Below are 27241 nucleotides of genomic sequence, written 5' to 3'. Positions count from 1 at the left end.
AGCAAAGAAACTGCTAAAACAATTCGTCACAACGTACATGTAGTAGAATGCGACCAAAGTAGCTCAGAAGACGAATCAGCAGAGGTGTATGCTGCTGAAATGGTTTGGCCAAAGCAGGCCAAATCTTCGGCTTGTGCCTCCTTACAGCCGGTTCAAAAGAAACGGCAAGAGGAGGTTAAGTTTACATTTAACGTTGGTAAGTGTGATAAAATATTCGATGAATTACTTAAGAATGGCAACATTAAAATAAATCACACTGTTCCATCCGCCGACGAGCTAAAACGTCGTGCATATTGCAAGTGGCATAACTCATTTTCTCATGCCACTAATGATTGTAATGTATTTCGGCGACAAATTCAATCGGCCATTAACGAAGGACGATTGAAATTTCAGGAAATGCAGGTGGATACAGAGCCCTTTCCGATGAACATGATTGACTTCGAGGGCAAGAAAGTCCTGATTCGGCCAAATACAGCTGATAAAGGCAAAGGCAAGGAAACAATCATCGGCAATGCTAAAAGGGCCGATGGGGATTGTAAAGCTTCTTGCAGGAAAGTGGTGGCCGAGAAGACTCCCGATGGAGGGGAGACCCTAAAGGTGACCATCACAGCCTCTAGCACTGGGGGGCAAGCGCAGACGGGAAGACAGTTGCGGGAACCCGTGCTGCGCATCACGGACAGTCCGCCGTCCAGACGCGGACGGTCCGACGCTTCGCCGGACGGTCCGGAGGACTCTGGCGGACAGTCCGGCCGTGCTCAGGACCCGCAGCGACCACGTACCTTCAAACCACGACGACCCGAGATAGGTACGTGGAAAACAAATACATTTAAAGCAGCTGGTCGGCTGATCAAGCCTGGCCCGACTTTCGATCAATTGTTGTCTAAATACGTGAAAAAGAAGGCCGGCCCCAGTGACCGGCCACCAAAGCGACCCCGCTCACCCATTCATGAGCAACGTCAGGTCAGGCCGATTGGACCACCTCACCAATCGGATGAAATGAAAGGTCCTATTGTACAATTGAGACCTAACATGCCGACATGGACACCTCCACCCCCTTATCCATCTATGTCATATCCATACACATACTTACCTCCACCATATGTCCCAAATCAAATGTGGGGCATGCCACCATATCCATTTGGGATGCCACAGTACCCCGCCTGGGGGGCACCCCAAACATCCGTTTTTGATAGGTTGGCGCCGCCAGTGCAAGACCGATTGAGCGCTGCTGAATCTGGTCACCAGGCACAGGCCCAACAAGATTGCCGGACTACTCGGCCTCCTAAGCCGACCAATCCGGCAGGGGGGCATATGCCTGTAGCAACTCAAAGAACAACGAAAAAAGATATCATCAAAATAGGCACTGCAGATGTTGTCATACAGGGGGACAATAAAGGGCCGATGATTTTTGGTGAATCGGCCAACACAACCAAAAAGGATAACACAACCAAAAAGGATACGGCTATCGTCAAAACAGCCGATCCAAAATACTCCATGCCTCGATGGTGCCCGGCAGGATTGACACGATCCCAAAAGAGAAAATTACAGCGCCTAAGAGTGAAGGAGAGCCAGGAGAAAGAGGCGGAAAAGATATTCAATGACACGCATCCACTATACCCGCCACCGCAAAAGAAATGGAGACCAAAGGCCGTCGAGAAAAAACAAATGGCCACGGAAATAGAAAGTCAATCTGCACCAGGCGCGGACCGTCCGGCCTCTGCGCACGGACCGTCCGGCTTTCACCAGGAAGCGTCTGGACAACCTGCACCAGGCGCGGACCGTCCGGCCTCTGCGCGCGGACCGTCCGCCGTTCACCAGGAAGCCTCCAACGACATGACAACATCAATGGAAGAGGACGACCTGCTGGGAGAAGACCTGGTCGACTACGAGGCTTCTCCAGAACGCCCAGGTATGGATGTAAATATTATTACATTTTCTGCCGATTGTACTATCATCGGCGACGATGAACCTGTTGTTGCCCAGTTTGATTTTGGTCCTAAAGAAGCCGCCTTTACTAAACCAAAGGAATCGGTAAATCATTTAAAGCCGCTCTTCGTGCGCGGTCACATTGATGGGATACCGATTGCTAAGATGTTGGTAGACGGAGGGGCGGCTGTAAATCTAATGCCTTATTCATTATACAGAAAATTGGGAAAACAAGATGACGAACTTGTCAAGACCAACATGACCCTCAGCGGTGTTGGAACTGATAGTTCGATCAAAGCCAGGGGAGTCACGTCCGTTGAATTAACCATCGGGACTAAGACCCTTGCTGCTGCATTCTTCGTCGCTGATGTAGAAGGAAATTACAGTTTAATTCTAGGCAGAGATTGGATTCACGCCAATCAATGTATACCTTCTACATTACATCAAATGCTAATACAATGGGTAGGCGATGACATAGAACAAGTACATGCTGATGTATCGGCCTGCATCGCTGTGGCCGATGCCCCTGTACTCTGGACTTATGAGACTGCTACATGTCTCACAGGAGTAGACTTTTCTGATTATCAATTCATAAGTATAGATAAGAAAGGTTTCATTCCTGTAATGCTAGAGCCGATGGAGAATCGGCTAAATCCTAAATAAAGTTAAATGATGAATACACACAAAGTTCATGAGTCTTTGGTCACGGACAGTTCGGCCGCCAAGGCCGGATGGTCTGGTCTTTCACAAAAGAGTTCGGACTTTAAGACCGAACATCTACCACAGCGAAAAAACAGTATTACGGATGATCCGGTCCCCGAGACCGGAAAGTCTGCCATCACGCAAAGATCATCTGATTCCTCTGTGGGGGACATGATAGAGGAATTCAGAGATCTTGATAAACTAGGACAGGGGTTTACATCGGCCGATCCTTTGGAGGAGATTGACATAGAAGATGGTAAAACTCCAAGGCCGACTTTTGTAAACAAGACCCTGGAGACCGATTCTAGAAATGAGATGATCGGTCTATTGAAGGAATATTCAGATTGTTTTGCTTGGAATTACACTGAAATGCCTGGACTAAGCCGAGAAATTGTCGAACATCGGCTGCCTATTAAGCCTGGTTTCAGACCTTTCAAGCAGAAAGCTAGAACATTTCGTCCAGATCTTCTCCCACAAATAAAGGACGAAATCCACCGGCTGCTAGAAGCTAATTTTATTAGACCTTGCAGATACGCAGAGTGGGTCTCCAATATTGTGCCGGTGGAGAAGAAGGAGTCAGGTAAGCTTAGAGTATGCATTGATTTTCGTAATTTAAATAAAGCAACTCCTAAGGATGAATATCCCATGCCCATAGCCGATACATTAATCAATAATGCATCAGGAAATAGAATTATTAGCTTCCTTGATGGTAATGCCGGATATAATCAGATTTTCATGGCCGAAGAAGATGCGTCTAAAACGGCCTTTATATGTCCAGGCTTCATTGGTTTATTTGAATGGGTTGTCATGACATTCGGTCTTAAAAATGCTGGTGCTACTTATCAGAGGGCTATGAATCTGATCTTCCATGAGTTGTTAGGAAACACTGTGGAAGTCTACATTGATGATATTGTAGTCAAATCGGCTGAGTTTAGTTCTCATATAGCTGATTTGCGCAAAGCCTTTGATAAAATGCGTTGGTATGGTTTAAAAATGAACCCACGTAAATGTGCTTTTGGAGTGTCGGCTGGTAAGTTTTTAGGATTTGTCATCCATGAACATGGTATAGAAATAGACCCTGACCGAATCAAGTCTATTCGGAATGTGGGGCCTCCGACGTGTAAGGTCGAAGTGCAGAGGTTTCTTGGCAAGGTGAATTATTTACGAAGGTTTATTTCTAACTTAGCCGGGAAGATTGATGCCTTCACCCCTATCCTTCGGCTTAAGAATGATGCTGAATTCACTTGGGGGGCAGAGGAGCAGAAAGCATTTGATCTCATTAAAAAATACTTGTCTTCGGCTCCCGTGTTAAAAGCACCACAAGTAGGAGCACCCTTCAGATTATACATTGCAGCTGAAGACAAGGTTATTGGGGCTGTTCTGACACAAGAAACTGAGGGGAAGGAGCATGTGGTGACATATCTAAGCCGAAGGTTGGTGGATGCTGAAACAAGGTACACTTTTATTGAAAAGTTATGCTTATGCTTGTTTTATGCATGCACCAAATGTAGATGTTATTTACTGTCTAGTCATTGCACTGTTTCTAGTCAAGCCGATGTAATCAAGTACATGTTGCATAACCCAATTATGAGTGGTAGAATTGGTAAGTGGGCTTATGCACTCATAGAATATGACTTGGCTTATGAACCATTGAAATCTATGAAAGGCCAAGTCATAGCAGATTTTATTGTAGAACATCGGGTTAATGATATTCATGAACTAGATATATCATACCTCACTATTACTCCTTGGACTTTATATTTTGATGGATCAGTTTGCAATGAAGGGCAAGGAATTGGCATTGTGCTTGTTTCACCAAGTAATGTCTCCTTTGACTTCTCTAGCCGATTGAAAACGTATTGCACTAATAATCAAGCTGAATATGAGGCCCTCCTATTCGGTTTAGAACTGTTAAATGGTATGGGAGTAAAACATGTGAAGGTATTTGGTGATTCTCAGCTGGTTGTCCAACAAGTGTTAGAAGAATATCAATGTCTTGATGGTACTCTAAATAGTTATCTTGAGAAATGTTGGAGCATAATCCATTCTTTTGATGAATTCAGTATTCAGCATATCTCTAGAGTTGAGAATCATAGAGCTAACAACTTGGCACAAGATGCATCGGGTTATCGGATAAAGAGAGGGAAATTTCACAAAACTGAAAATCTGATAACCAGTGCAGAGCCAAATTCCCAGGTCGCGGACCGTCCGCGTGTTGACGCCGGACCGTCCGAGGTTACCAGAAGGGTTCTCTTAATCGATTCGGCTGACAATGAAGCCGATACAAGTGATTGGAGGACACCTATACTTAATTATTTGCAAAATCCCAATATCAGGACAGATAAGAACATTCGGCGAACAGCTTTCAAGTATGTGTTGATGAGTGATGAACTTTACCGCCGAACGATTAATGATATCCTGCTTAAGTGCTTGGGCCCAGATGATGCTATATTAGCCATGGCCGAAGTACATGAAGGAATTTGTGGTACCCATCAATCAGCTCCAAAGATGAAGTGGTTGTTGCGAAGGTCTGGTTTTTATTGGCCTAGTATGACAGCTGATTGTTTCAAGTACTACAAGGGGTGCCAAGTGTGTCAAAAATTCGGCGACCTACAGTTGGTCCCTGCAGCCGAATTACATCCTATCATCAAGCCTTGGCCATTCAGAGGATGGGGATTAGACTTTATTGGAGAAATTCATCCTTCATCATCAAAGGGGCATCGGTTTGTGTTAGTTGCCACTGACTATTTCACCAAATGGACTGAAGCCGTTGCTCTAAAGAACATGACACACAGGGAGGTAATTGAGTTCATAACTGAGCATATTATTCATAGATTCGGCATTCCCCAGACCTTGACTACAGATCAAGGTACTTCTTTTATGTCAAAGGAGGTACGTGAATTTGCTGAATTATACAGAATTAAGCTACTTAATTCGTCTCCATATTATGCTCAGGCCAATGGACAGGCCGAGTCTAGTAATAGAACGTTGATTAATTTGATAAAGAAAAAGGTATCTGATAATCCTAGACATTGGCATAAGATTTTGTCTGAAGCTTTATGGGCTCATAGAATATCTAAGCATAGTGCTACTAAAGTATCTCCTTTTGAGCTTGTCTATGGGCAGGAAGCAGTGTTACCTGTGGAAATAAGTTTGAATGCTGTCAGGTTTGCCAGACAAAATGATCTAACTGCTACTGATTATTATAATTCAATGATGGATAATATTGATGAGGTGACCGACAAGAGGATGATAGCTTTGGGAGCAATAGAAAAGGACAAGATCATGGTAGCCAGGGCCTACAACAAGAAGGTCAAAGCAAAATCATTCCAAGTAGGAGACTTGGTGTGGAAGACCATTCTACCTCTAAGGAATAAAGACCGAAAGTTCGGGAAATGGTCGCCAAGCTGGGAGGGTCCTTATAAAGTGAAACAGGTGATGTCTGGTAACGCTTATTTACTACAAACATTACAAGGCAAGGATTTACCTAAGGCTTTGAATGGGCGTTTCCTCAAACAGTACCATCCTAGTATGTGGCAAGATGCCTAAGAAAACCGATGTGATCACATCGAGTTAGTTGCTTTTGGTTCGCCCAGCTCCACCAAAAGGCAGGGGGGCATATGTTCGAACCAAAATTGAGCGGCGGACTGTCCGGCCCTGAGGCCGGACGGTCCGCGGTCCGGACGGTCCGCGCCTGTGGGCCGGACGGTCCGCGCGTGCGCAGAATAGATTAGGGTTCCGAGTTTTGTGCTACGGTTGTTAGCTATATTCGCGGGATTAGCTCGGAATCAGTTGTGTAAAGGGTCCAGCCCCCCTCCTCTATAAATAGAGAGGTCTACGGCCGATTTGTAATAATCAACAATCGAATCAATACAATTTTTACTCGCATTTTATCCTAGGAGTAGTTCTAGTCTAGTTTAGGTTTAGCCACTTGAAAGGGAATTAGGCTTACACCTAGTTCCTAAATAATTTTGGTGGTTGAATTGCTCAACACAAATATTGGATTGACTAGTTTGCTCTAGTGTATAAGTTATACAGGTGCAAAAGGTTCACATCTAGCCAATAAAAAGACCAAGTGTTGGATTCAACAAAGGAGCAATAAGGCAACCGAGGGCACCTCTGGCTGGAGGCACCGGACTGTCCGGTGTGCACCGGACAGTGTCCGGTGCGCCCGTAGACTTCGTTTTCTACCCTTCGCCAGAGGACTTCGACTTCAACCCTTCGCCCTCGGGAATTCGCGGAGGCCGGCGCGCTAAAATTCACCGGACTGTCCGGTGTGCACCGGACATGTCCGGTGCGCCAACAAACCACGGCCTCCGGAACTCGTCAGCCTCGGGATTTCACGAAGACTGCTCCGCTAAAATTCACCGGACTGTCCGGTGTGCACCGGACTGTCCGGTGTGCCAGCGGAGCAACGGTCATCTGCGCCCAACGGTCGACTCTGACAGTAAACAGTGCAGAACAGTACACGCGGCAGGAGTCAGAGCAGAGGATCAGAGAGGCACCGGACTGTCCGGTGTGCACCGGACTGTCCGGTGCCACATGAGGACAAAGCCTCCAACGGTCGACCAGCTCCAATCTCAACGGCTAGGATGACGTGGCTGGCGCACCGGACATGTCCGGTGTGCACCGGACTGTCCGGTGCGCCCATCGCCAGCAGACTTCATCAACGGCTAGTTTTTGGATGGTGGCTATAAATACCACCCCAACCGGCCACTTCAAGGTGTGGGAGTCCAAGCAACATTCCAAGTCATCTAGTTGACATACTCAAGCCCTCCCAACCACATATATTCATTGATCCATCCTATACACAAGATTTAGTCCACTACAACCAACACAAGTGCCACAAAAGAGAGTGCAAGCAATTGAGAGCTACTCAATTAAGTTTAGCCCTAGCGCCTTGTGAGATTCATTGAGAGATAGTGTGTGCTACATCTTTGTGTTCATTTGCGCGTGGAGTTTTTGACTCCCATTCGAACTTCCTCCAAAGTGTTGGAGGCTTGTAAAAGCTAGCAAGAGACACCAAAGATTGTGGTGGTCCTTGTGGGATCGAGAGTGATCCTTGAGAAGAAGAAGAGCTCGCCGATCCTTGTGTGATCGGGAGAGAGGGAAAGGGTTGAAAAAGGCCCGTCCTTAAGTGGACTCCTCAACGGGGACTAGGCCTTCGAGGGCCGAACCTCGGTAAAACAAATCACCTGTGTTCATTGTGCTTCTGCTTGTGATTTGTTTGCTTTCCCTTACTCTAAGTTCTCTTGCACTATTCTTTGCTCATATCATTTGGTGTTGCTTCAAGTTAAACTCTCATTTAAGTGAAGCAACACTCCGCAAGAAAAGAACTTGAGTTAGTGCTCTTTTTCATCTAAGCTTTCTTGCTTCGTTATCATAGAATTATTAGTTGTATTGATTTATCACTTCCGCATTATTTGAAAGCTATACTCCTTACTAGCAAGAACTTAGTTTTTATACTTCAATAATTGCTCATCTTGTTCTAACCACTAATCAAAGGATCTAGTTGGGGGATAAAGTTTTAATTTTCAGGTTTCGCCTATCCACCCCCCCTCTAGGCGACTTTCAATTGGTATCAGAGCTAGGCACTTCATCTTGAGTCTAACAACTCGAAGTGATGGCTCGTAGAAGATCCCAAAAGAACAAGAAGACCCAGGAGAACCCAACTCGGAAGGAGGTAACTCTTGAGATTTTATTTGATGATTGTTCTAACTATGATTCATGGTCATCTAGTGTGATAAATGCTTTTAGAACCATAGATCCTCGATTAGAACAAATTATAGACAAGAGTATTTTTTCCTCTAGTTTTAATGGAAAAATTAATTCCGAGGAGGATCAAAGATGTTATCGCTTAAACTACCTAGCTTTTGACATCTTAAACAATTCTCTTAGCAAAGAAGATTATCATGCCTTCATATCAAACTATGACGAATCCGTCCATGATGCGCATGATATTTGGACTAGAATTAGAAGCAAATTTGATGAGTCCAAACATAATAGTTCATTTGATGCCTCTACTTCCTTTAGTTTTTGTGACACTAACCCTCGCAAGGAAGAAGGAGAAAATGAACGATGGAGACCAAACGATGAATCCACCTCTCCAAAAGGTTTGTCTTCCCATTTCGATTCCCACATGTGTTGTGTGGCTAATGAAAATGATAGCGGAAGCACAAATGAGGATGAGGAGGAAGAAAGAAGCTTTGTGCATCTCTACGCTCGCTTAAGCCAAGAAGATAAGGCGGTCATGCTCAAACTTCTAGAAAGAGCGAGAGAGCAAAGCGAAGCTCGTCAAAGACTAGAAGATATTCTCTCCATAAAGATGCAACACTTTGACGAGTTGACTAAAGAACATGAGGAGCTAAAGTGCTCTCATGTTGATTTGGTCCAAAGGTATGAAACTATTTCAATTGAGCAAGATAACGCGTTACATTGTATCGCTCAATTAGTAAATAAGAATACCTTGCTAAAGGACCAAGTAGAAAAGCTAAAAATTGAAAATCTAGCTTTTCAAGAAAAATATGATATGCTCCTATGCTCTCATGAAAATCTTAGAGATGATCATATCATATTAAACATTGCTCATGAGGTTGTGATAGAAAATTTAAAATCCCAACAACCTCACTCATGCACATGTATTCAAATTGATACTATATTACCATGTGCTAATGCTTGTTGTCCGTCGACAAGCAAATCTTCTTTTGAGCTAGAATTTGCAGGAACAAATGATGATTCATATCAAAAGCTCAAAGAAGAAAATGAGAGGCTAAAGAAGAGCTTGACACAACTAAAAGGGAAATGCATTGCTCAACCTTCTCAAGATAACCATGATCACATGGTGGAGAAGCTTGAGACGGGAACAACCGTGGCATGCACTACATCCCTTGAAGAAAATGTCAAGGATTTGAGGATTGCCATGAGGAGGAAACAAAAGATGAAATTCAACACCTCCTCTAAAAGCCTCAACCACGCCTCCACAAAAGGTAACATCCAAGGTAATGATCAAGCCACACTTCACATTAAGAGGTGTAGTGAATGCTTTGAAGTGGGGCACTTGATTAGGTCATGTCCCTATATTAATGGCTTGATTATTAACAAGGATGATAGACTTTGTTTTAAATGCTCTAAGAAGGGACACTTGCTTAGATCTTGTCCCCATTTAAAACAAAAAGGCATAGGGTTAGAAAAGAAAGTTTTTACTAACCATGTAGCAGGCAACAAACAAGGAAAGAAGAAATCTTCAAAACTTGGAAAACGCCTATGCTACACATGCCGAAAGAAGGGACATCAATGCAAAGATTGTCCCATTGGTAAAAATCCCACTCCTAACTTGTCATTTGATTCATATATAACTAGGCAACCCAAGATTGCAACTTGTGCTAGAAAGGTAACGAGTTTACCAAGCGCTAGCACAAAGGACACTTGGGTTCCTAGATCTTTGTTTACTAACCCTAACGGACCCATCAAGCGATGGGTACCAAAATGTGCTTGACAAGCCTTGTAGGAGAAGGAGATGGTATGAACCTTTGGGGTGCTTGAGGGAGCTAATTCAATTCTTATCAACTCAAGCTATCAATCTTCAAATGATCTACATATTCAAGACTGACCCAAGGTCACTTCAATTTATTGTATTCAAAACTCATATCATCTCGGGAAGATATTAATGTTGTAGGAAATAAAGAATCATCATGTGCGGAATATCAAAGCCTACAACATGGAGGAAAGTCAAGGGATGGTAACATTTATATTCTTAAGTGCAATTATCTTAATTTGTCATGTGTCTTGTGTAGTCACATAGAAATAGAAAGCACTTAAGGATGTTTTAAAATTATGTCATCATTCTTTGAAGAAATTCCTTTCATATGGTAGATTGTGTATTTATCAATTCTATATTATGACAATCTACATGTTTTAAATTGTTGCAAGTTCACATGGCATGTCCTTACATTAATTACTCTATTATTGCCATGTTCTAGATATAGAGAGAAATTTCATGTTCTTAAAAGAATAAGGTGTCATGTAAGAAATTCAAATACTTAGGACACTTATAAAAGGAAAATTCTCTCTATAGCTAGAAAAGTGAGACTAATGTTTTTATCTAAGTAATTTAAGTAGTCTCACTTGTAGAGAATAAGTTTCTCTATGGAAACGCGTATCTCATCATGTCTAGGAAATTCTATCCAATAATTCATGTTGTATCTCTTATTGCTCAATTGGATATGATTCTTTCACATTTATCGCTTTCCAAATCATGATTTAGATTTATTCCTATAATCTCAAAGGATTAGTTATGCTTGTTTTATGAGTTAAAATTGAGCATAACATCATCTATGAATAATCTAGTTCATGCTATGGAGTTTCCATGTTTTGTTAATCTAACTTCTCATTCTTTATCAAAATGATTACTAAATGGAAACTAGTGCTTGTGTTGCTAACGTATCTCTTGAGCTTACTTATAAATATGCATAGAAGGGAAAGTACACAAGCCTCATGGGTTGATCTTCACCCAAAAGAAGAAAGGTAAAAGCAAAGGTATGGGAACTCATCTTCTTAATTAAGTTTAGTTCCCATCTCTATGGGTATTTAATCTAAAATTATCATATTCTACCCTTGTGAGGAATAGATTCGCTATTGGACCAAAATTAACTAAGTGTGCATTCAAATATCATTTTCTCAATGCTCATGTCCATTAGAATCTATTTAATGCCTTTGCGATATTTATATATATGTTATCATATTGATTTGTTTCCAAGTGATGATTAACTAACTTCAATATGATAAAGTAAAATCTCCAATGATTATTAAAAATGTTTAAAAGGTGCTCACTCATTTTTCTCAAATGAAATGCACTAATGTTAAGGATTTTACTTCATGTCTGTGTGACTTGTGGATGATGAATCTTGTATGCTAACTATCTAAAGTAATCATCCTTCACCATATACTCCCTTGCACTATTAACATGTCTCTCGAGTATTTTCAATAAGTTTGGAAGGAAAAAGAGACAAATATAAAGGGAGGACTCTCAAATGAAAAGGAGAGAACATCTAGGACAACAACACCTACTTGGACAATAAGGTTTTCACAACAATCAATGGTGTGGTTGTAAGCATTCTAAATCCTTTTTCATTATGAGGTTACCAGGCTTAAGTTATTTGTTGCAAAATTTATGAGCCTTGATCAAAATGTATAATGCTTCCCCCTTTATGTCCTTAAAAATGAATGCATCGAAATCATTTCTTTAAATTACTTGATGCATATCTTTAGGGGGAGTCCATTATTATATTTTGATTATGTTGAGACTATTGCTTTATCTTAGTAATTTCATATAGTCTCTTGCATGAGAATAATGTTTCTCATATAGTATGCTACTTCACATCAATCCAACTTGTTAAAATAATGTCGCTTGTATCAAGGATTGTTGCTTTCATTTCTAAAGTAGCATGCTTATTGGATTCTCCTGTTTTTAAGCTTAATTGAAAATTTAATGCCTTTGTTGTTCTCTCTTGATCGCATATTGGTTGGTCATTGAACAACTTCAATTATCACTTATGCTTCTTAGTGCCTCATGTAATTTCAATTTGATCTCAATTGGTAATTATTAATTGACATCTATCTTGATATGCACTAAGGAAAAAAAGGAGAATTCATGATTCATTTATGCAACTTGTGATCCATTTGATATATGCTAACAATAACTTGAAAAAGATCACTGGTTGTAGAACTCTCTCTTGTGCAAAGTATTTCCATATATTGTCATTGAGTATAGGTCTTAAGCAACTAAGACTAAGGACAAAGCACAATGAAGAGAGCATCTCTATGAGAAGGTACAAAAGGGTAAAACCACTTCCTTTCATTTAAACTTGTACCTAAATCTTCCTCTTATAAGCATTCTTTGCATATCTTATACATAAGGAAGAGAAAGCATGTCCTTTGCATTTATCCCTGCTTCATACCTAGTTTAACCTCTTAAAATTTCACTCATGCATTATTGCATCTTTGCTAAAACTAGATGAAGTGATTCTATTGTCAAAGAGCTTAAAGCTTAACCTTGTAACGAGGATAAGCTACCTTTGTTCCAAAGGTGGATGGTCCTTAAGTCTCTTTGAAATCTTTAAAGGAAAATGCTTAAAATGGTTGCAACATGCTTTCATAAGTGCATAAACTGTCTTGAGCATCACACATATACTATGACACAATGCACTTCACTTTCTCTATGATATAGACTTGTTCTCATTAACCTAATTATGTGCACTTGGCATTTAAGGCCAAAATATGTATTCCTCTCAAGGCACATATTTAGGGGGAGAAATCTATATTATATAGAACTATGATCATGCTTAATTGACATATCTCTTGATCATATCTCTTTCATTTTGGTACAAATGCATACATCCTATTATTCCCGTACCATGACTACGACTAATATGTTTCCAAGTATATTACTATGCTAAGTCGTAGATTGAAAGGGAAATGGAGTCTTCGGCGAAGAAAAAGGCTTCCACTCCGTAACTCATACTTCGCCATCACTCCAAGCAACTCTCTATCCTTTGGGGGAGAAATGAGCATCAAAGAAAAGGACTTCATCCCTGGGGGAGAGAGTAAAAGCTCAAAAGCAAAAGGACCGGACTTCATCTTTGGTATAATCTTAACTCATTCATTTATGACCAAAGAGGAGGAACTTACTTCGAGGGCTCTAAAGATTCCGTTTTTGGCGATTCATGCCAAAAAGGGGGAGAAATGAGCCCAAAGCAAAAGGACCGCACCACCACCACCAAATTCAAAACTTAGTGCTTTCCAAGAGTATTTATCATTTGGTATCCTATTGTGTTCAAAAGGGGGATAAAGTAGTATTTCAAAAATGGTATATCAAAACCCTCTTGAACACTAAGAGGTGGATCTCTTTTAGGGGAGTTTTGTTTAGTCAAAGGAAAAGCATTTGAAACAGGGGGAGAAAATTTCAAATCTTGAAAATGCTTTGCAAACTCTTATTCATTTACCTTTGACTATTTGCAAAAGATCTTTGAAATGGATTTACAAAAAGAATTTGCAAAAACAAAACTCATGGTGCAAACGTGGTCCAAAATGTTATATAAGAAAGAAACATTCCTTGCATATCTTGTAAGTAGTTATATTGGCTCAATTCCAAGTAACCTTTGCACTTACATTATGTAAACTAGTTCAATTATGCACTTCTATATTTGCTTTGGTTTGTGTTGGCATCAATCACCAAAAAGGGGGAGATTGAAAGGGAATTAGGCTTACACCTAGTTCCTAAATAATTTTGGTGGTTGAATTGCTCAACACAAATATTGGATTGACTAGTTTGCTCTAGTGTATAAGTTATACAGGTGCAAAAGGTTCACATCTAGCCAATAAAAAGACCAAGTGTTGGATTCAACAAAGGAGCAATAAGGCAACCGAGGGCACCTCTGGCTGGAGGCACCGGACTGTCCGGTGTGCACCGGACAGTGTCCGGTGCGCCCGTAGACTTCGTTTTCTACCCTTCGCCAGAGGACTTCGACTTCAACCCTTCGCCCTCGGGAATTCGCGGAGGCCGGCGCGCTAAAATTCACCGGACTGTCCGGTGTGCACCGGACATGTCCGGTGCGCCAACAAACCACGGCCTCCGGAACTCGTCAGCCTCGGGATTTCACGAAGACTGCTCCGCTAAAATTCACCGGACTGTCCGGTGTGCACCGGACTGTCCGGTGTGCCAGCGGAGCAACGGTCATCTGCGCCCAACGGTCGACTCTGACAGTAAACAGTGCAGAACAGTACACGCGGCAGGAGTCAGAGCAGAGGATCAGAGAGGCACCGGACTGTCCGGTGTGCACCGGACTGTCCGGTGCCACATGAGGACAAAGCCTCCAACGGTCGACCAGCTCCAATCTCAACGGCTAGGATGACGTGGCTGGCGCACCGGACATGTCCGGTGTGCACCGGACTGTCCGGTGCGCCCATCGCCAGCAGACTTCATCAACGGCTAGTTTTTGGATGGTGGCTATAAATACCACCCCAACCGGCCACTTCAAGGTGTGGGAGTCCAAGCAACATTCCAAGTCATCTAGTTGACATACTCAAGCCCTCCCAACCACATATATTCATTGATCCATCCTATACACAAGATTTAGTCCACTACAACCAACACAAGTGCCACAAAAGAGAGTGCAAGCAATTGAGAGCTACTCAATTAAGTTTAGCCCTAGCGCCTTGTGAGATTCATTGAGAGATAGTGTGTGCTACATCTTTGTGTTCATTTGCGCGTGGAGTTTTTGACTCCCATTCGAACTTCCTCCAAAGTGTTGGAGGCTTGTAAAAGCTAGCAAGAGACACCAAAGATTGTGGTGGTCCTTGTGGGATCGAGAGTGATCCTTGAGAAGAAGAAGAGCTCGCCGATCCTTGTGTGATCGGGAGAGAGGGAAAGGGTTGAAAAAGGCCCGTCCTTAAGTGGACTCCTCAACGGGGACTAGGCCTTCGAGGGCCGAACCTCGGTAAAACAAATCACCTGTGTTCATTGTGCTTCTGCTTGTGATTTGTTTGCTTTCCCTTACTCTAAGTTCTCTTGCACTATTCTTTGCTCATATCATTTGGTGTTGCTTCAAGTTAAACTCTCATTTAAGTGAAGCAACACTCCGCAAGAAAAGAACTTGAGTTAGTGCTCTTTTTCATCTAAGCTTTCTTGCTTCGTTATCATAGAATTATTAGTTGTATTGATTTATCACTTCCGCATTATTTGAAAGCTATACTCCTTACTAGCAAGAACTTAGTTTTTATACTTCAATAATTGCTCATCTTGTTCTAACCACTAATCAAAGGATCTAGTTGGGGGATAAAGTTTTAATTTTCAGGTTTCGCCTATCCACCCCCCCTCTAGGCGACTTTCACCACTCGATCCCCAAATTCTCCGCCTCTCCTCGACTCTACGTCGATTAGAGGAGTCTAGGTCGGCCTGCCCGAGCCTAAACACCACCTAGGATCTCTACTCCCCGACGGGGTCCCTCCCGGGAGCGAGATCCAGGCGCCGTCGGCGATCTTCCGCCGTCCCTGCGTACGTGCGGACCGTCCGGCCCCAGGGCGCGGACCGTCCGGCCGTCAGGCAGAAGTCCCAGCAGCGCACCAGGCCGCGGACCGTCCGGCCCCAGGCCGCGGACAGTCCGCCCTTGCGCAGAGAGCACCACCGCACCTCGCACCAGGCCGCGGACCGTCCGGCCCCTGCGCGCGGACCGTCCGCCCCTGTGCAGAGGGCACCGCCACGGTTCTTGTTGAGTGTTTGGCGCTCCAAAAAGGCGTCAACAGCTGGTTCGCGCCATGGCACCGGCGAATGTGTCCGGCACACTGGTCACGCCAAACGCTTTTCTGAGCCGAGTCGGTGAACGCGGAGTAATCTGCACCGCCCTCGGCTACTCACTCTGCTCTAGACGCAAGGGTTGTGAATGAGATAGATTGAAGTCCACACCTAATATTGAGCAAGAATGAGAACTATGTCGAGAATGGCCATGTATATAAATGATGATCAAGTATTCAACATTGAAAATAGGAATGAGAGAAACAAAATACAAGGGCTTGTTACGAGGAGCTCTTAAGCTCATTCCCCATAAAAGATTTGTAAAAAGCAACTATAGTAAAACTATGACTTTTTCAGCACTTAACATGGGCCACAGAACAAAAGCGTGGCATGTTGTTGCAAATGGGTGTAACACTGATATGTCCATACCCACCGAATACGGTGCACCAAACACAGCACTCATAGAGCTTCAGAAATGGTCTCACTGAGACCGTCTCAAACACAATGTACTCATCGAATGTGTCTGGTCTACCATCGAACACGGTACTCGAAAAGATTGTAAATTATGTTTGAGAGTTTAAGTACTTATCGAACATGGTACCGAGAGATGTCTTCAACTTTACACTCGAGTGCTATACTCACCGTCATGTCCCTCATGGCATCGGTATTAGGTATGACTACAAGATACCACTACAGTAACCAGTTTTTAAAACCTGCCGCTGGAAAATCCACCAAACATGTTTAGTGTACATGGTTGATTAACACCGGACATGTCTGGTGCACCGACCTAGACTAAGTGAAGGTATAACAGTTAGTTTCTTAGCTTGGGGCTAACTCAGTCATATAAGGTCTCTTGCTAATTCAACTGTTGAAGGAACCTATTTAAGAGTGAGAAAGATCCTTTGCCTCACAAGAATATTGAGAATTGATTATCATTTGGTCAGTGGCCTCATTAACGCATTGATAATAGCTTACGTGCATTCACCACCCCATTGACCTTGATCAAGTCACGTGAGAGTTGGTGTTTGATACTCTTGATGATCGACAACACCTATTGATGGTGATTGAAAGTTTGTTAACCACTTAAAGAGTTTACAAGACGTTCATAAATCTTTCATTTAATTTGAGCAATTACCTTCAAGTATTTACTTTAGTAGAGTCGTCATGCTAGTATAGAATTGAAAACTAGGGTGCAAAACTTTTGATAAATAGATAGAGACACAAGGGGTGAAACTGACTAACTGAGCTTGTTTATAGGTTTTTAATTTGTGCAAAACAAGTAAAAGCCTAATTCACCCATTTTTGAGAATTTCCTTCCAACCCATTAGATTTTTTTATATGTTAAGGAAATACCATAAAACCAAAAGACCTGTTAAAAAAATAAAATGTAATAAACCCGGTTTGGAATGGGTGGATTGTATTTTCTATCTGTACATTTTTCGTGTGAAAATCTCCTATGTGAAATAATACAGTTCCTACGCGGAAAAAGAGACGGTCTAATGAAAGAAAAGATATGAGCAGTAAAAACACGCGGGGATTTCAGAGTTCAGACAGCTGCTTGACGCGGAGAATCATGCATGGCATATTGGAATGGGACGGGCGGAGGCGGACAGGAACCGGAAGAGATCACTTGGCAGAGATATCTTTTCGGTCAGAACCAGCCATATTTTACCTCGGGACTCATGAAAACCCGCGACCCCCGAAGCGCTCCGCCGGGCCCTGCCACGAGACCTCGATTTCAGAGAATTTCATCTGCGCTCGCTTGATCAGAATCTTGATGGCATCCGAGGATCCGAAGCTCTCAATTCCAGGGTTTCTTGGCATGGTGCGTTCCAGGTTCTCATCAGTTGGAGCAACAAAGGGTACACAGCTAGTACCTAGTAGCTCACAAGCCCACAGCCTTTGAACCTTTACAACAACTCAACAAGGACCGGAGAGACGAGAGAGACAAAGCCAACGCTGCTCATATGCGTTTGGCGGCTTCACCCGATGCCCCGATATGTGTTTGTTGAAAACCAGTAGCCGTCACCTGCATGTACCAACCTGAACTTTACTTGAGTTTGATGAAGCATAGTGCGTGATTCCAGTACCAAATCATGTGCATTTAGGATCACTGACTAAAGAATTAAACCAAAGCTACCAAATAGGAGTAGATACCTAGTTAGTTACCTACACGGCTATACATCACGAGGCAAGCCGGAGTATAAAACGACTATCCATCTCCATACTCGCTAGTCGCTCCAGTGGTCGAATCTTGCTGTAGCCATGAACCTATTAACTAGTTTGGCATCTTTAATAGCTCCACGACAGTGCAGCTACAATTTTGATGCAGCTGCAGTGCACACACTAAATATACATATACTACAGTTAGGTCCTCAGATTTGGCAACCAGCTAAAACGGCCAAATTGTAGTAATTGTCACCCTCTACATGTAAAGCACACTACTAATAGAACAAAGATGCTCTCTCTACAAATCAAAATAATCTGCAGCGGTATCCTGTTTTAGTGAAAATGAACGGGATGTGTAGACCAACAATAATACTAATTCCACTTGCAGCATGAGGAAAGTGGTGGGGGTCACAGGTTTAATGGCAAGAAATCCAGTTATACAGGCTTACACAGCTACATGTTTCATCTGAGCATAAGGAAGAAAGGCGCCCCACATGAACAAGGACAAAAGAGGCCCTCTTCATAGGATTCAAACAAAATAGGGCTGCAGCTAATATTTGTGGCGCCAGCGGATTGGTGTTTCGTGCACGTTGCAACAATGAATGGGTGCGGTTGAGGGGTTACCTTGTACATGTTTCTTCTACAATGCAAATGCAATGATATTCACAGCACCGGTTCAATTCAACAAATGAATGGGGTTATGCAACACTCCTATTTTTTACATTAAAAAAAATGCAGTGCTTCTTCCACTGTAATCTGTTCCAACAATACGTGCTGGCATACATTAACTACCTGCACAATGAAATCATGTTTAGAATAAACATTACTCCTGCTTGCCATAAGCAAACTGAAAAGCAAAAATTGCAGCCTGAAAAGCAAAGGATCCACCTGACAAAGCCAATGCATGAAATTGCAGTCTGAACAGCATAAATGTTACCTAGCACATTCAGACCTTATTATTGCAAAAATTGTTAACTAACATATTGGCTCAACAGCTATCCAGTTTTAACACTTTCTTGCCCTAAATTATCAGAACTGGAATTCGAGGAAGGTTCCACTTCCCTCCTGCTTAGATCCCAGATGGGGACAACAAGAAAAGGTCTTATATATCTGGCAATCCGAGAAGAAACTGGCCAACGGGACATTGAATAGCTTGGCTACAACAAGGCATTCCAAACCATTCATGTCAATTGCTCCATGATAGTTGGGTCGGTGATGTTAGCTCTAAAAAAGAGAGTAGAAAAGCTCGGTTGCTTAATAGATTAGGTCTTAAAATCAGTGAAAAGGAACTCACTGGGTCACCTAGCTAAACGAGGGCAGACCCAGTTCAGTGCCAGTGGCTCCTACATAAGTGCGGTCAGTGGAAGGGATAATCCGAGGCAAGCTTTTCCTCACAAATGTGGAGAGGCTGTTTTGAACCAGCAAACTAGTGACTCGGTGTGTCCTAGCTACCAGCAATTATTCAAACAGACACGCCTGTAGGACACTGTGCCCTGAAGAAACCAACTACTAAGCCAATTCAACCCAGTCCAGTAAAATCAATTCTAAATTATCCTTATAACACACTTAAAAGTTTTCCTATTCAATACTCTTGCCGTCATAAAAATAAGTAGTTTTAGGTTTGTCGCATGTCAGACATTTTAAGGTTTGAACATAAATAGCTCAAAAAACAGTTGCAGCTAGAGACCTCATGATAAATAATTTCAAAATACATATATTTTTCTTTTTAAAATAAAATATATTTTAGGAAAATGATTGCCAAAGTTTCACCTTGTAAATTGTTTCAATGTCCTAAAGTGTTTAAAATTTTCTATCAGAGAGGGTAAGTAAAACACATATTGGACTACTGATTAAGGATATAAATAATGGTATACCCAGATTAGTGTCCGGCATAGTAAAAGAAAAGCTCTCCTACTTCATATTGGTATTTCTGTGCACACATAGATTTCACTGCATTCTTTGAAGGCATTGCACTAATTTTGGGGATGAGAAGAGGACAAGGTAACAAACAAGTTTACCAAAAAGGAAGCAAGTTTAGGAAAAGATATACCATAAGAAAAGAACTTCATTGAAATATGCTATTCGTTTTGTCACTTTAGATGTACTGCTGATTGCATGAGCAAATTAAATACCATGTCTAGACCACAATTCAGAGCACATTTTTTAATATATTTACTACAAATAGCTGCCAGTAAAATCAAAGAAAACACAACATCAATTACCTTTGAATAAGCTCCTGAATATCCTCAGTAACAACTAACAAGAAACAACAGCAGCAATAGCCACGGCACTCATTTCCTTCTCAGGCCTATGCTCTTCTTCTTCTGAGTGATTGCAAATCGTCTCGACATCGCAACATTGTAAAATTTCCTCATATGCTCTGACAACCGATGTATCGCACCAAGGTTGCCTACAGCTGATAACCTCAGCATTATAGCATCAAACTTCTTGTATGAAAGTTTCATGTCACGGTTTATAACCTCATCTAGAAGAGCAGTTGCATATTCTGTTTCTCCACAATCAAAGAGACCATAGATCATTATCTCGTAGGTATCGATAGCACGTTGACATCCTCTTTTGTCCATCTCAAGCCATATATCTAATGCTCTATGTGCCTCTCCCATCTCGAAGAACATCATCATCAGCATATTATAGGTATGAACACTGGGCTCACAGTGTGCCTCTATCATCCTCTCACAGAGTTCAAGTGCATCATCAGCATTTCGAAGACTACAAAGCACATTAAGAAAGCAATTATACGTGACAATGTCAGGAGGAAATCCAGCCCTCCCCATCTCGTCCAACACACGATAAGCAGCATCCAGTCTACCCACCAAGCACATCCCTTCAATCAAATCTTTATAAGTCGTCACGTCAGGCATACAACCACAAGTTCTCATGTCTGAAAGCAGTTCAAAACACTCCTCCATCCGGTCAGCCTTTGCTAATGCAACAATCATAATCGAATATGTTTTGGCTGTGGGCGATGACACCGTCAACCCCTCAGTCCTCATGAACTCAAACAGTTCCCTTGCCTCTGACACCAATCCAGCGCTGCAAAATGATTCGATGGCTGCAACGTAGGTGAAACTCTCTGGGGTGTGCTTCATCTGAATCATTTCCTCGAGCACCTTCATGGCCTTCTTGGGGTCCCTCGCCCGGCACCACCCGAAGAACAGGGTACTGTACGTCTCTGCATTACCCAGCAACTTCCTCTTCACGCGGCCAAACACTGCCTCTGCTTCCTTGACCATCCCACACTTGCAGAACGCGTCCAGCAGAACGTTGAGCGCGTCAGTCTCTGGCGGCGTACGCATCCGAACCCGCCGCTTCTTGGCCAGCTTTCTCATGTGCGTGAGATGCTTCTCCGTGTAGGCGCGCAGGATCTCCAGAAGGCCCTCAACCGGCACCGACCTCGAGCCATGGCGCTTCATGTGATCGAGCACGTTGCAGAGGACACCGAACTGGCGGCTCTTGTACCGCGTGCCGGAGAGAATGTCGATGATGTCGTTGTAAGTCGTCGGTTCGTGGCTGTATCCGTCCTGTTGGGACGCCCAGGCGAAGAACCGGAACGCCAGCTTCTCCTCGTAGCGGAGGCGGTGCAGCACGTCGGCGACGAGAGGGGTAGTCAGCTCAGCGCCCAACGCGTCGAGCGCGGCCTCGGTGCCCTCGTTGGATTCCGTCCCCGTCTTAATCACGGCATCATAGATCCTATCCGAGAGCGTGGCGAAGCGCTCGTCCTGGAGGTGGGTGGGGAGGATTGCGTGCTCGGAGGAGAGCCGCCGCACTGGGGGGTTGGGTAGATGGAACCGCAGCGGCTGGATTCGGGTGGGGTGCAGCGGTCGGAAGGAGGGTGGGCTATGGGAGTGTGTGGCGGCGAGGGTTGGTAAGGGCGGGGCAGCGAGAAGGCGTCGGAGATGGCGGAGCCGGAAAGGGAGGTTCATCATGGGGTTTGGGAGTGGGAGTGCAGGCAGAACGGTGGGCCGGTCTTGGAGGCAGCCGAGGATGATGGCGTCCCCGGCGATGTCTGCGCTCGCTGGTATCAAATGGGGATGGGCTTCGGCGGGGATAAAACACTCGGCTCCTCGCGTTCGGCTCCGTCATGACGCCTGAGCGAGCAGGCACGGCTCCACCTGGTGGCATCGCAGCTCCGCCTGTAAGTGACGTAAGCAGACGGCTGCAGAGGTGACGGAAGTAGTACACAACAGACATCTCACGAGAAAGAGCTGCTCAAGTTTTGCATTGCACTAGTAAATTGCTCGCGCCTAGCGCGAGTCTTTGAGCGATGTGGTTACAGTTACACAATTCTAAAAGTATAATTTGGTAATATATTACCAAAAGTATATTCAAATTCGTCTTTTGAGTGGTGTGGCTATTTTTGGTAATACATCATCAAACTAATAATAACCTTTGGTAGCAAAGGAAATAGCTGTCATGGTGATCATGATTGCAGTATAAGGGGGTGTTTGGTTTCTAGGGACTAATTTTTAGTCCCTCCATTTTATTCTATTTTAGGCCCTAAATTACTAAATAAGGAAGCTAAAACTCTATTTTAGTTTCCATATTTAACAATTTAAGAACTAAAATAGAATAAAGTGGAGGGACTAAAGTTTAGTCCCTATAAACCAAACACCCCTTAAGTTGAAACCTTATCACCATGCAAAAGTGGTTTACAACCAAATAGGTATGATCCGATTAATAAATTTGTAGCATGGAAATTTAAAGATTAGGTACAATATGGCAATACAACTGCGCAACATGCAACATGAATATGTGGAAAAATAAATTAGGTGCATTAAGGCAGAGGCAAACCTCCTCTTTTATATCTAACTTGTCTGAAGTCGACTCTTTAACCAAGGAGCAAATGCATCCAACTGAATTTTCACAAGAAAATATCTGGCAAAGAATTTTCTCATAGCATATTCGTGAACTTCACTGTAAAAAGGGTTTATTGAAGTCATTATGTAGGAAACTTAGAGCAGGTTGGAAATGTAAATTACAAGAAAAAAAGGACAAGAAGATAAGATTCATTTGTGCAAAAGACTTCGACTTTTATAGAATGTTGTTGAATCAGCACGGCCAGTTTCCTAGAAAGAGCATAGTAAGATGTCTAGAAAAGAGAAGAAAATGGGAGGGTGGGGGGAATCTGCATGGAATATACATGTATGTATTCTTCTACGCTTTCTGGCAAGATACAATCAACCACCTTTAAAAGAGCAAATGCTTGAATCAGTCCAGGTGATAAGCAGTGTAACATTGCTTAAAGCTATAGGCTGTCACATTTGAACTTTGTATGCTAGTCAAATGGTCATACCCGTTCAACGTCACTCTTATCAAGACCCATTCTGAATGCCATTGTTGCAACAACCTTTAGTCACAGGGAGGAAGACAACAATGGTGAGACATCAACACATGTGTAATACATTTGATAAAATAGGTTCTGACAAAGAGCTTCCATTACCACTCTTATTTTGTTAGAGCAAAAAAGCTTATGTACACGGTTCCTATTCTTCTTAAGAAGTCCATTGTGGTACCTCTGCAGAACAGAATCAGATGTAAAGAAACAATAAATGCAACAAATTTCTCTACATATGTATAGATAGAACATGAAGAGGAAATGAATATGTAAGCTTTTCGCAGGGTATATATATGGAAATGTTGTAAGGCAATAAGTCAATATAGACATGAATTAATGGGATACAAATTAAATGGGGCAGGATGGATGTGTTATGTAAACTTACTTATTGTCCTCGGAGTCGAATTTGCTAGAAATTAGAGATGTTTTCATTAAGTGTGTGGGGCCATTCATTATATAAAGTCAATGTGAGTATTTATCTCAGTAACTTGAATATCCCTTACATATTACGATGAAAGTACATGTATGTACGTAGATATAATCATCAGAAACTGCATGTACTATCTATGTATTTGTCAATGTAACATGAATAGAAAATGAATGTATAATGTTACCATGGAGTATATGTATAGAAATGTAGCAAGAAAATAAGTCAATATAGACATGAATCAATGGGCTACAAATAAAACAGGGGGAAGGGTGGATGCGGTAATTAAACGTACCTGTTGTTGGAGTTGAAGTTGTAGGAAATTAGAGATGGTTTAGTTCAACGCGATGGGCCGACTTGCAGAAATTGCTAGAAAAAATAGGCTAGTAAGCAGTAAGCGATGTAAATAAATAAATCTATAAAGAAAAATGGATATCCTAAAGACATGCACATGCAAGAAATAGTAATAGCTTTTATTGGAACACACAATCTTAAGATAAACCTCATGTCAAAGTTGTATATAGCCATGAGATGTGTACCCATGTCAACATGTATGGTTTACAATTTATGTAGGCACCAGAACTTCAATGTGAACTGTCCCTAAAGACCTTACACTAATAAAATCTTTCACACACGCACACATGAAGTCTTGTGTGAATAGTTTGATAATAGAGAAGAAGCGCAACATTAATAAACTGCAATTGATAATATATAATATCACCAAACTGTAAATCTGCTTCCCTCCAAGTTCATCTCCGCCTGGATATACATATTGTTGACAGAGAATATATCTGTACAAAGTCCATCTTTCGGATGTAAAACTACTTCAGCCAAACCAGAATTCTTCTACAACTGGTTGGAGGAGTATCAAGAACCAGCACATTTCTTATAAAGTATTAGCCCTGCGTGATAAATACAGATAGTCATAATAAATGCTAAAAGAAAAATACAATAGATTTATGACTTCAGTTTCAGGTTTGCTTTCATATAATATGAGTAGATCCAAAGGATATGAAATAAGGGAACATGACTACCTGCTCATGTGCATACACGGCACTCAACTACTCAATTTTCCAACTTCATTTTGCTGTGGTTAGGGAATGGTGATCCAAATGGGAATGGTCTTTTTTTTTGCTCAATTTGGCTCTATCTTGTATAGTCTATTGCTAGCAATTTCTGCAACTGTGTTTTTTTCTTTGCATTTACTGCCCACGCTCTGCAACAAACTGAAAGAGAATTACGAGCAGTTCGTGGCAAGAGTACAATAAATAGAAAATTGCATAGTAGCTGCCTGCTCCTGCACATCATCCTATAAATTCTTCAATAGTCTAAGAAGCAGTGCATTGCCCTTCCGTAGCCTGAACCATCCTTGGGTTGGACTCTGCGATTCAAAGAAGTGAAGATTTAGTTAAAAAACAAATGTGGTATGTACGTCCATGATCCATCCACACAAAGCCCAAACGTCTGCCCGCAATGGGTGCGCGTCAGAAGGGGATGCGAGTCTGGATCGTGACGGCGCAGCGAAGACATTCGTGCCTCTCAAGCGATGGCCGGACACTGACGTGACGTGTCACTATCCTCGACGAAGATATAATAAATCGAATTACTGTTACAGAAGCAAACAATATATGAGTATATAACTCTCTGTTTGACACTCATATATAGCTATATAAAATCACATTTCATATAGCGTTTAGACTTTATACTTTAGACAAATATATCATATAGAAATAATAGTAGTAACATAACCTGGGATCTGGCCGTCTGGTTGCTGGTGTTCGTCGACAGCTATGGCACCATGCGGTTGCTGCCCGTTGGTGTGGCCTGCGCTGCGGGTGGCCGGTAGCTAGCAGCCGGAGTGCTGGACGCCGGTGGCTGGCAGCCTGGGATCTGCCCGGTGGCCGGCTCCTACCTCGGTGGCTCGGTACCTGCGCTGGTGGCCGGATGGCGCTTGGACTTGGACGCAGCCACGCAAGACGCTTGATGCCTACTGCCTACTGCTTAGGTTGGGGTGGAGTAGGGATGGCAGTGGGTAAGGTACCCAGTGGGCACACGAAGCCATACCCATACCCACTAGAAAAAGTTTGACCCATACCCATACCCACTACCCATCATGGGTACAAAATTACGCCATACCCATACCCACCATGGGTAGCGGGTACCCATCGGGTACCCATACCCATTAGCATTACGATAGACATGATCATTTGAATCGCAAAAATAAGTACCAGCATAACAAATGTATCAAACCCAACATAATTTTATCACAGGTTCAACAATATTCAACATTAAATGGCAATATCATGCCTTCAAATCACACAAAACATAGCATTGATTCTACAAAATTGTGGACAAAACATAGCATTCATTTTATATGAGACATATAAATCCGGACCCACGTGTCATATATTAGCGGGTTCCCCATCGGGTAGCGGGTATGGGGCAACAGAGAACATACCCACGCCCACCATACCCGATGGGCATAACAAATGACCCAATAAAATACCCATGGGTATCAAAATCCGCCATACCCGTACCCTAATAGGGTTTTTACCCATCGGGTTTCGGGTTTCGGGTACCCATTGCCATCCCTAGGGTGGAGCGGTGCCACGGTGCGGCAGTGGGCAGTTCACATGCGAAGATGACGACATGGACACTATGACAGGGCAGCTTTGCTCCCGTGGTTGAGAAGCCAAAAAGGCGGACTAAACTGCGCCGTTAGATGAGGAACCTGCGGTCAAAATAAAAAGCGTTGTCGTGGACGCACTTAGGAGCAGATTTCCGTTCTGCTTTAATAATAAGGAAACTTCTTCCAGTTGCTTGTGAACAACACAAATAAGCTTCAAAAGAAAAGAAAAGAAGTTTGCTCTGCACCGGCAGAACAACATTCAAATAATTGAAGCTTACTGATCAGCTTAACAGGGACACACAGCAGAACAACATTCAGATAATTGAAGCCTGTTGATCTGTGGTCTAAATGCAGAGCGGGAACAGCTAAATGCATAGCAGTAATAGCTAAATTCTCTATTCCTCAAATGTTGTATCATTTGCAGGTTCATCAAAATGTAATTTCCGTGCAGTTGAGGCTTCATGATTAAGACCAAGCAAAAGACTCGTATATTCTGCAGGCATGAAACAAGGCACTGTACTTGAAAAGTTGACCAACATATTAGTGGAACTACTTGGTGCTAATATATTTTCACATGTGTTACTTAGTCCCCCTACAAACATATATAAGAAAGAACATTATACCTGGATATATATTTGCAACTATTAAAAACATGGCATGGTGACTAAAAAAATCAATACATGCAGCAATGATTACCTTGCTCCTCAAAAATTTTCTTTGTCTTCTTCGTTTCCTTTTCAACTA

At 42.6% G+C, this 27241-nt stretch overlaps 2 protein-coding genes across 15 annotated transcripts; one reads left to right on the top strand and one right to left on the bottom strand.

The window, feature by feature from the left end:
* Nucleotides 1–17272: 17272 nt before the first annotated feature.
* LOC109940007 (pentatricopeptide repeat-containing protein, mitochondrial-like) lies at nucleotides 17273–25902 on the bottom strand. 14 transcript variants are annotated; one of them, XM_023300052.2, is made up of 13 exons: nucleotides 25618–25868; nucleotides 25405–25474; nucleotides 25160–25249; nucleotides 24903–25084; nucleotides 24595–24770; nucleotides 24164–24237; nucleotides 23547–23621; nucleotides 23400–23453; nucleotides 23247–23291; nucleotides 22898–23172; nucleotides 20308–22239; nucleotides 18710–18877; nucleotides 17287–17945 (listed from the first exon to the last, which is right to left on the bottom strand). In XM_023300052.2, the coding sequence occupies exon 11, from the start codon at nucleotides 22030–22032 to the stop codon at nucleotides 20377–20379; it is 1656 nt and encodes a 551-aa protein (XP_023155820.1). In that variant the 5' UTR covers nucleotides 22033–22239; nucleotides 22898–23172; nucleotides 23247–23291; nucleotides 23400–23453; nucleotides 23547–23621; nucleotides 24164–24237; nucleotides 24595–24770; nucleotides 24903–25084; nucleotides 25160–25249; nucleotides 25405–25474; nucleotides 25618–25868; the 3' UTR covers nucleotides 17287–17945; nucleotides 18710–18877; nucleotides 20308–20376. The 14 variants fall into 14 exon arrangements, with proteins under 14 accessions (NP_001345219.1, XP_023155820.1, XP_023155818.1 ...); XM_023300050.2 differs by having other exon boundaries at nucleotides 17287–18877; nucleotides 22898–23020; nucleotides 25618–25902; XM_023300049.2 differs by having other exon boundaries at nucleotides 22898–23020; nucleotides 24164–24770.
* Nucleotides 23145–26962, top strand: LOC111589332 (uncharacterized). The gene is made up of 4 exons (XM_023300172.2): nucleotides 23145–23289; nucleotides 23398–23458; nucleotides 23537–23640; nucleotides 26922–26962. The coding sequence occupies exons 1-4, from the start codon at nucleotides 23145–23147 to the stop codon at nucleotides 26960–26962; spliced, it is 351 nt and encodes a 116-aa protein (XP_023155940.1).
* Nucleotides 26963–27241: the final 279 nt, after the last annotated feature.

This window comes from Zea mays, chromosome 5 (genome assembly GCF_902167145.1).
Source record: "Zea mays cultivar B73 chromosome 5, Zm-B73-REFERENCE-NAM-5.0, whole genome shotgun sequence".
NCBI classification, from domain to species: domain Eukaryota; kingdom Viridiplantae; phylum Streptophyta; class Magnoliopsida; order Poales; family Poaceae; genus Zea; species Zea mays.
This window is presented reverse-complemented; position numbering and strand designations above follow the sequence as displayed.

Excerpts from the sequence above, each read along its gene's own strand:
- LOC111589332 (XM_023300172.2), top strand. The coding sequence starts at position 23,145 with ATGTTGTTGAATCAGCACGGCCAGTTTCCTAGAAAGAGCATAGTAAGA. Across the intron at positions 23,290-23,397 it reads CTGGCAAGATACAATCAACC|ACCCGTTCAACGTCACTCTT; the intron begins ACCTTTAAAAGA and ends TCAAATGGTCAT. Across the intron at positions 23,459-23,536 it reads CATTGTTGCAACAACCTTTA|CTTCCATTACCACTCTTATT; the intron begins GTCACAGGGAGG and ends TCTGACAAAGAG.
- LOC109940007 (XM_023300050.2), bottom strand. The coding sequence starts at position 22,032 with ATGATGAACCTCCCTTTCCGGCTCCGCCATCTCCGACGCCTTCTCGCT.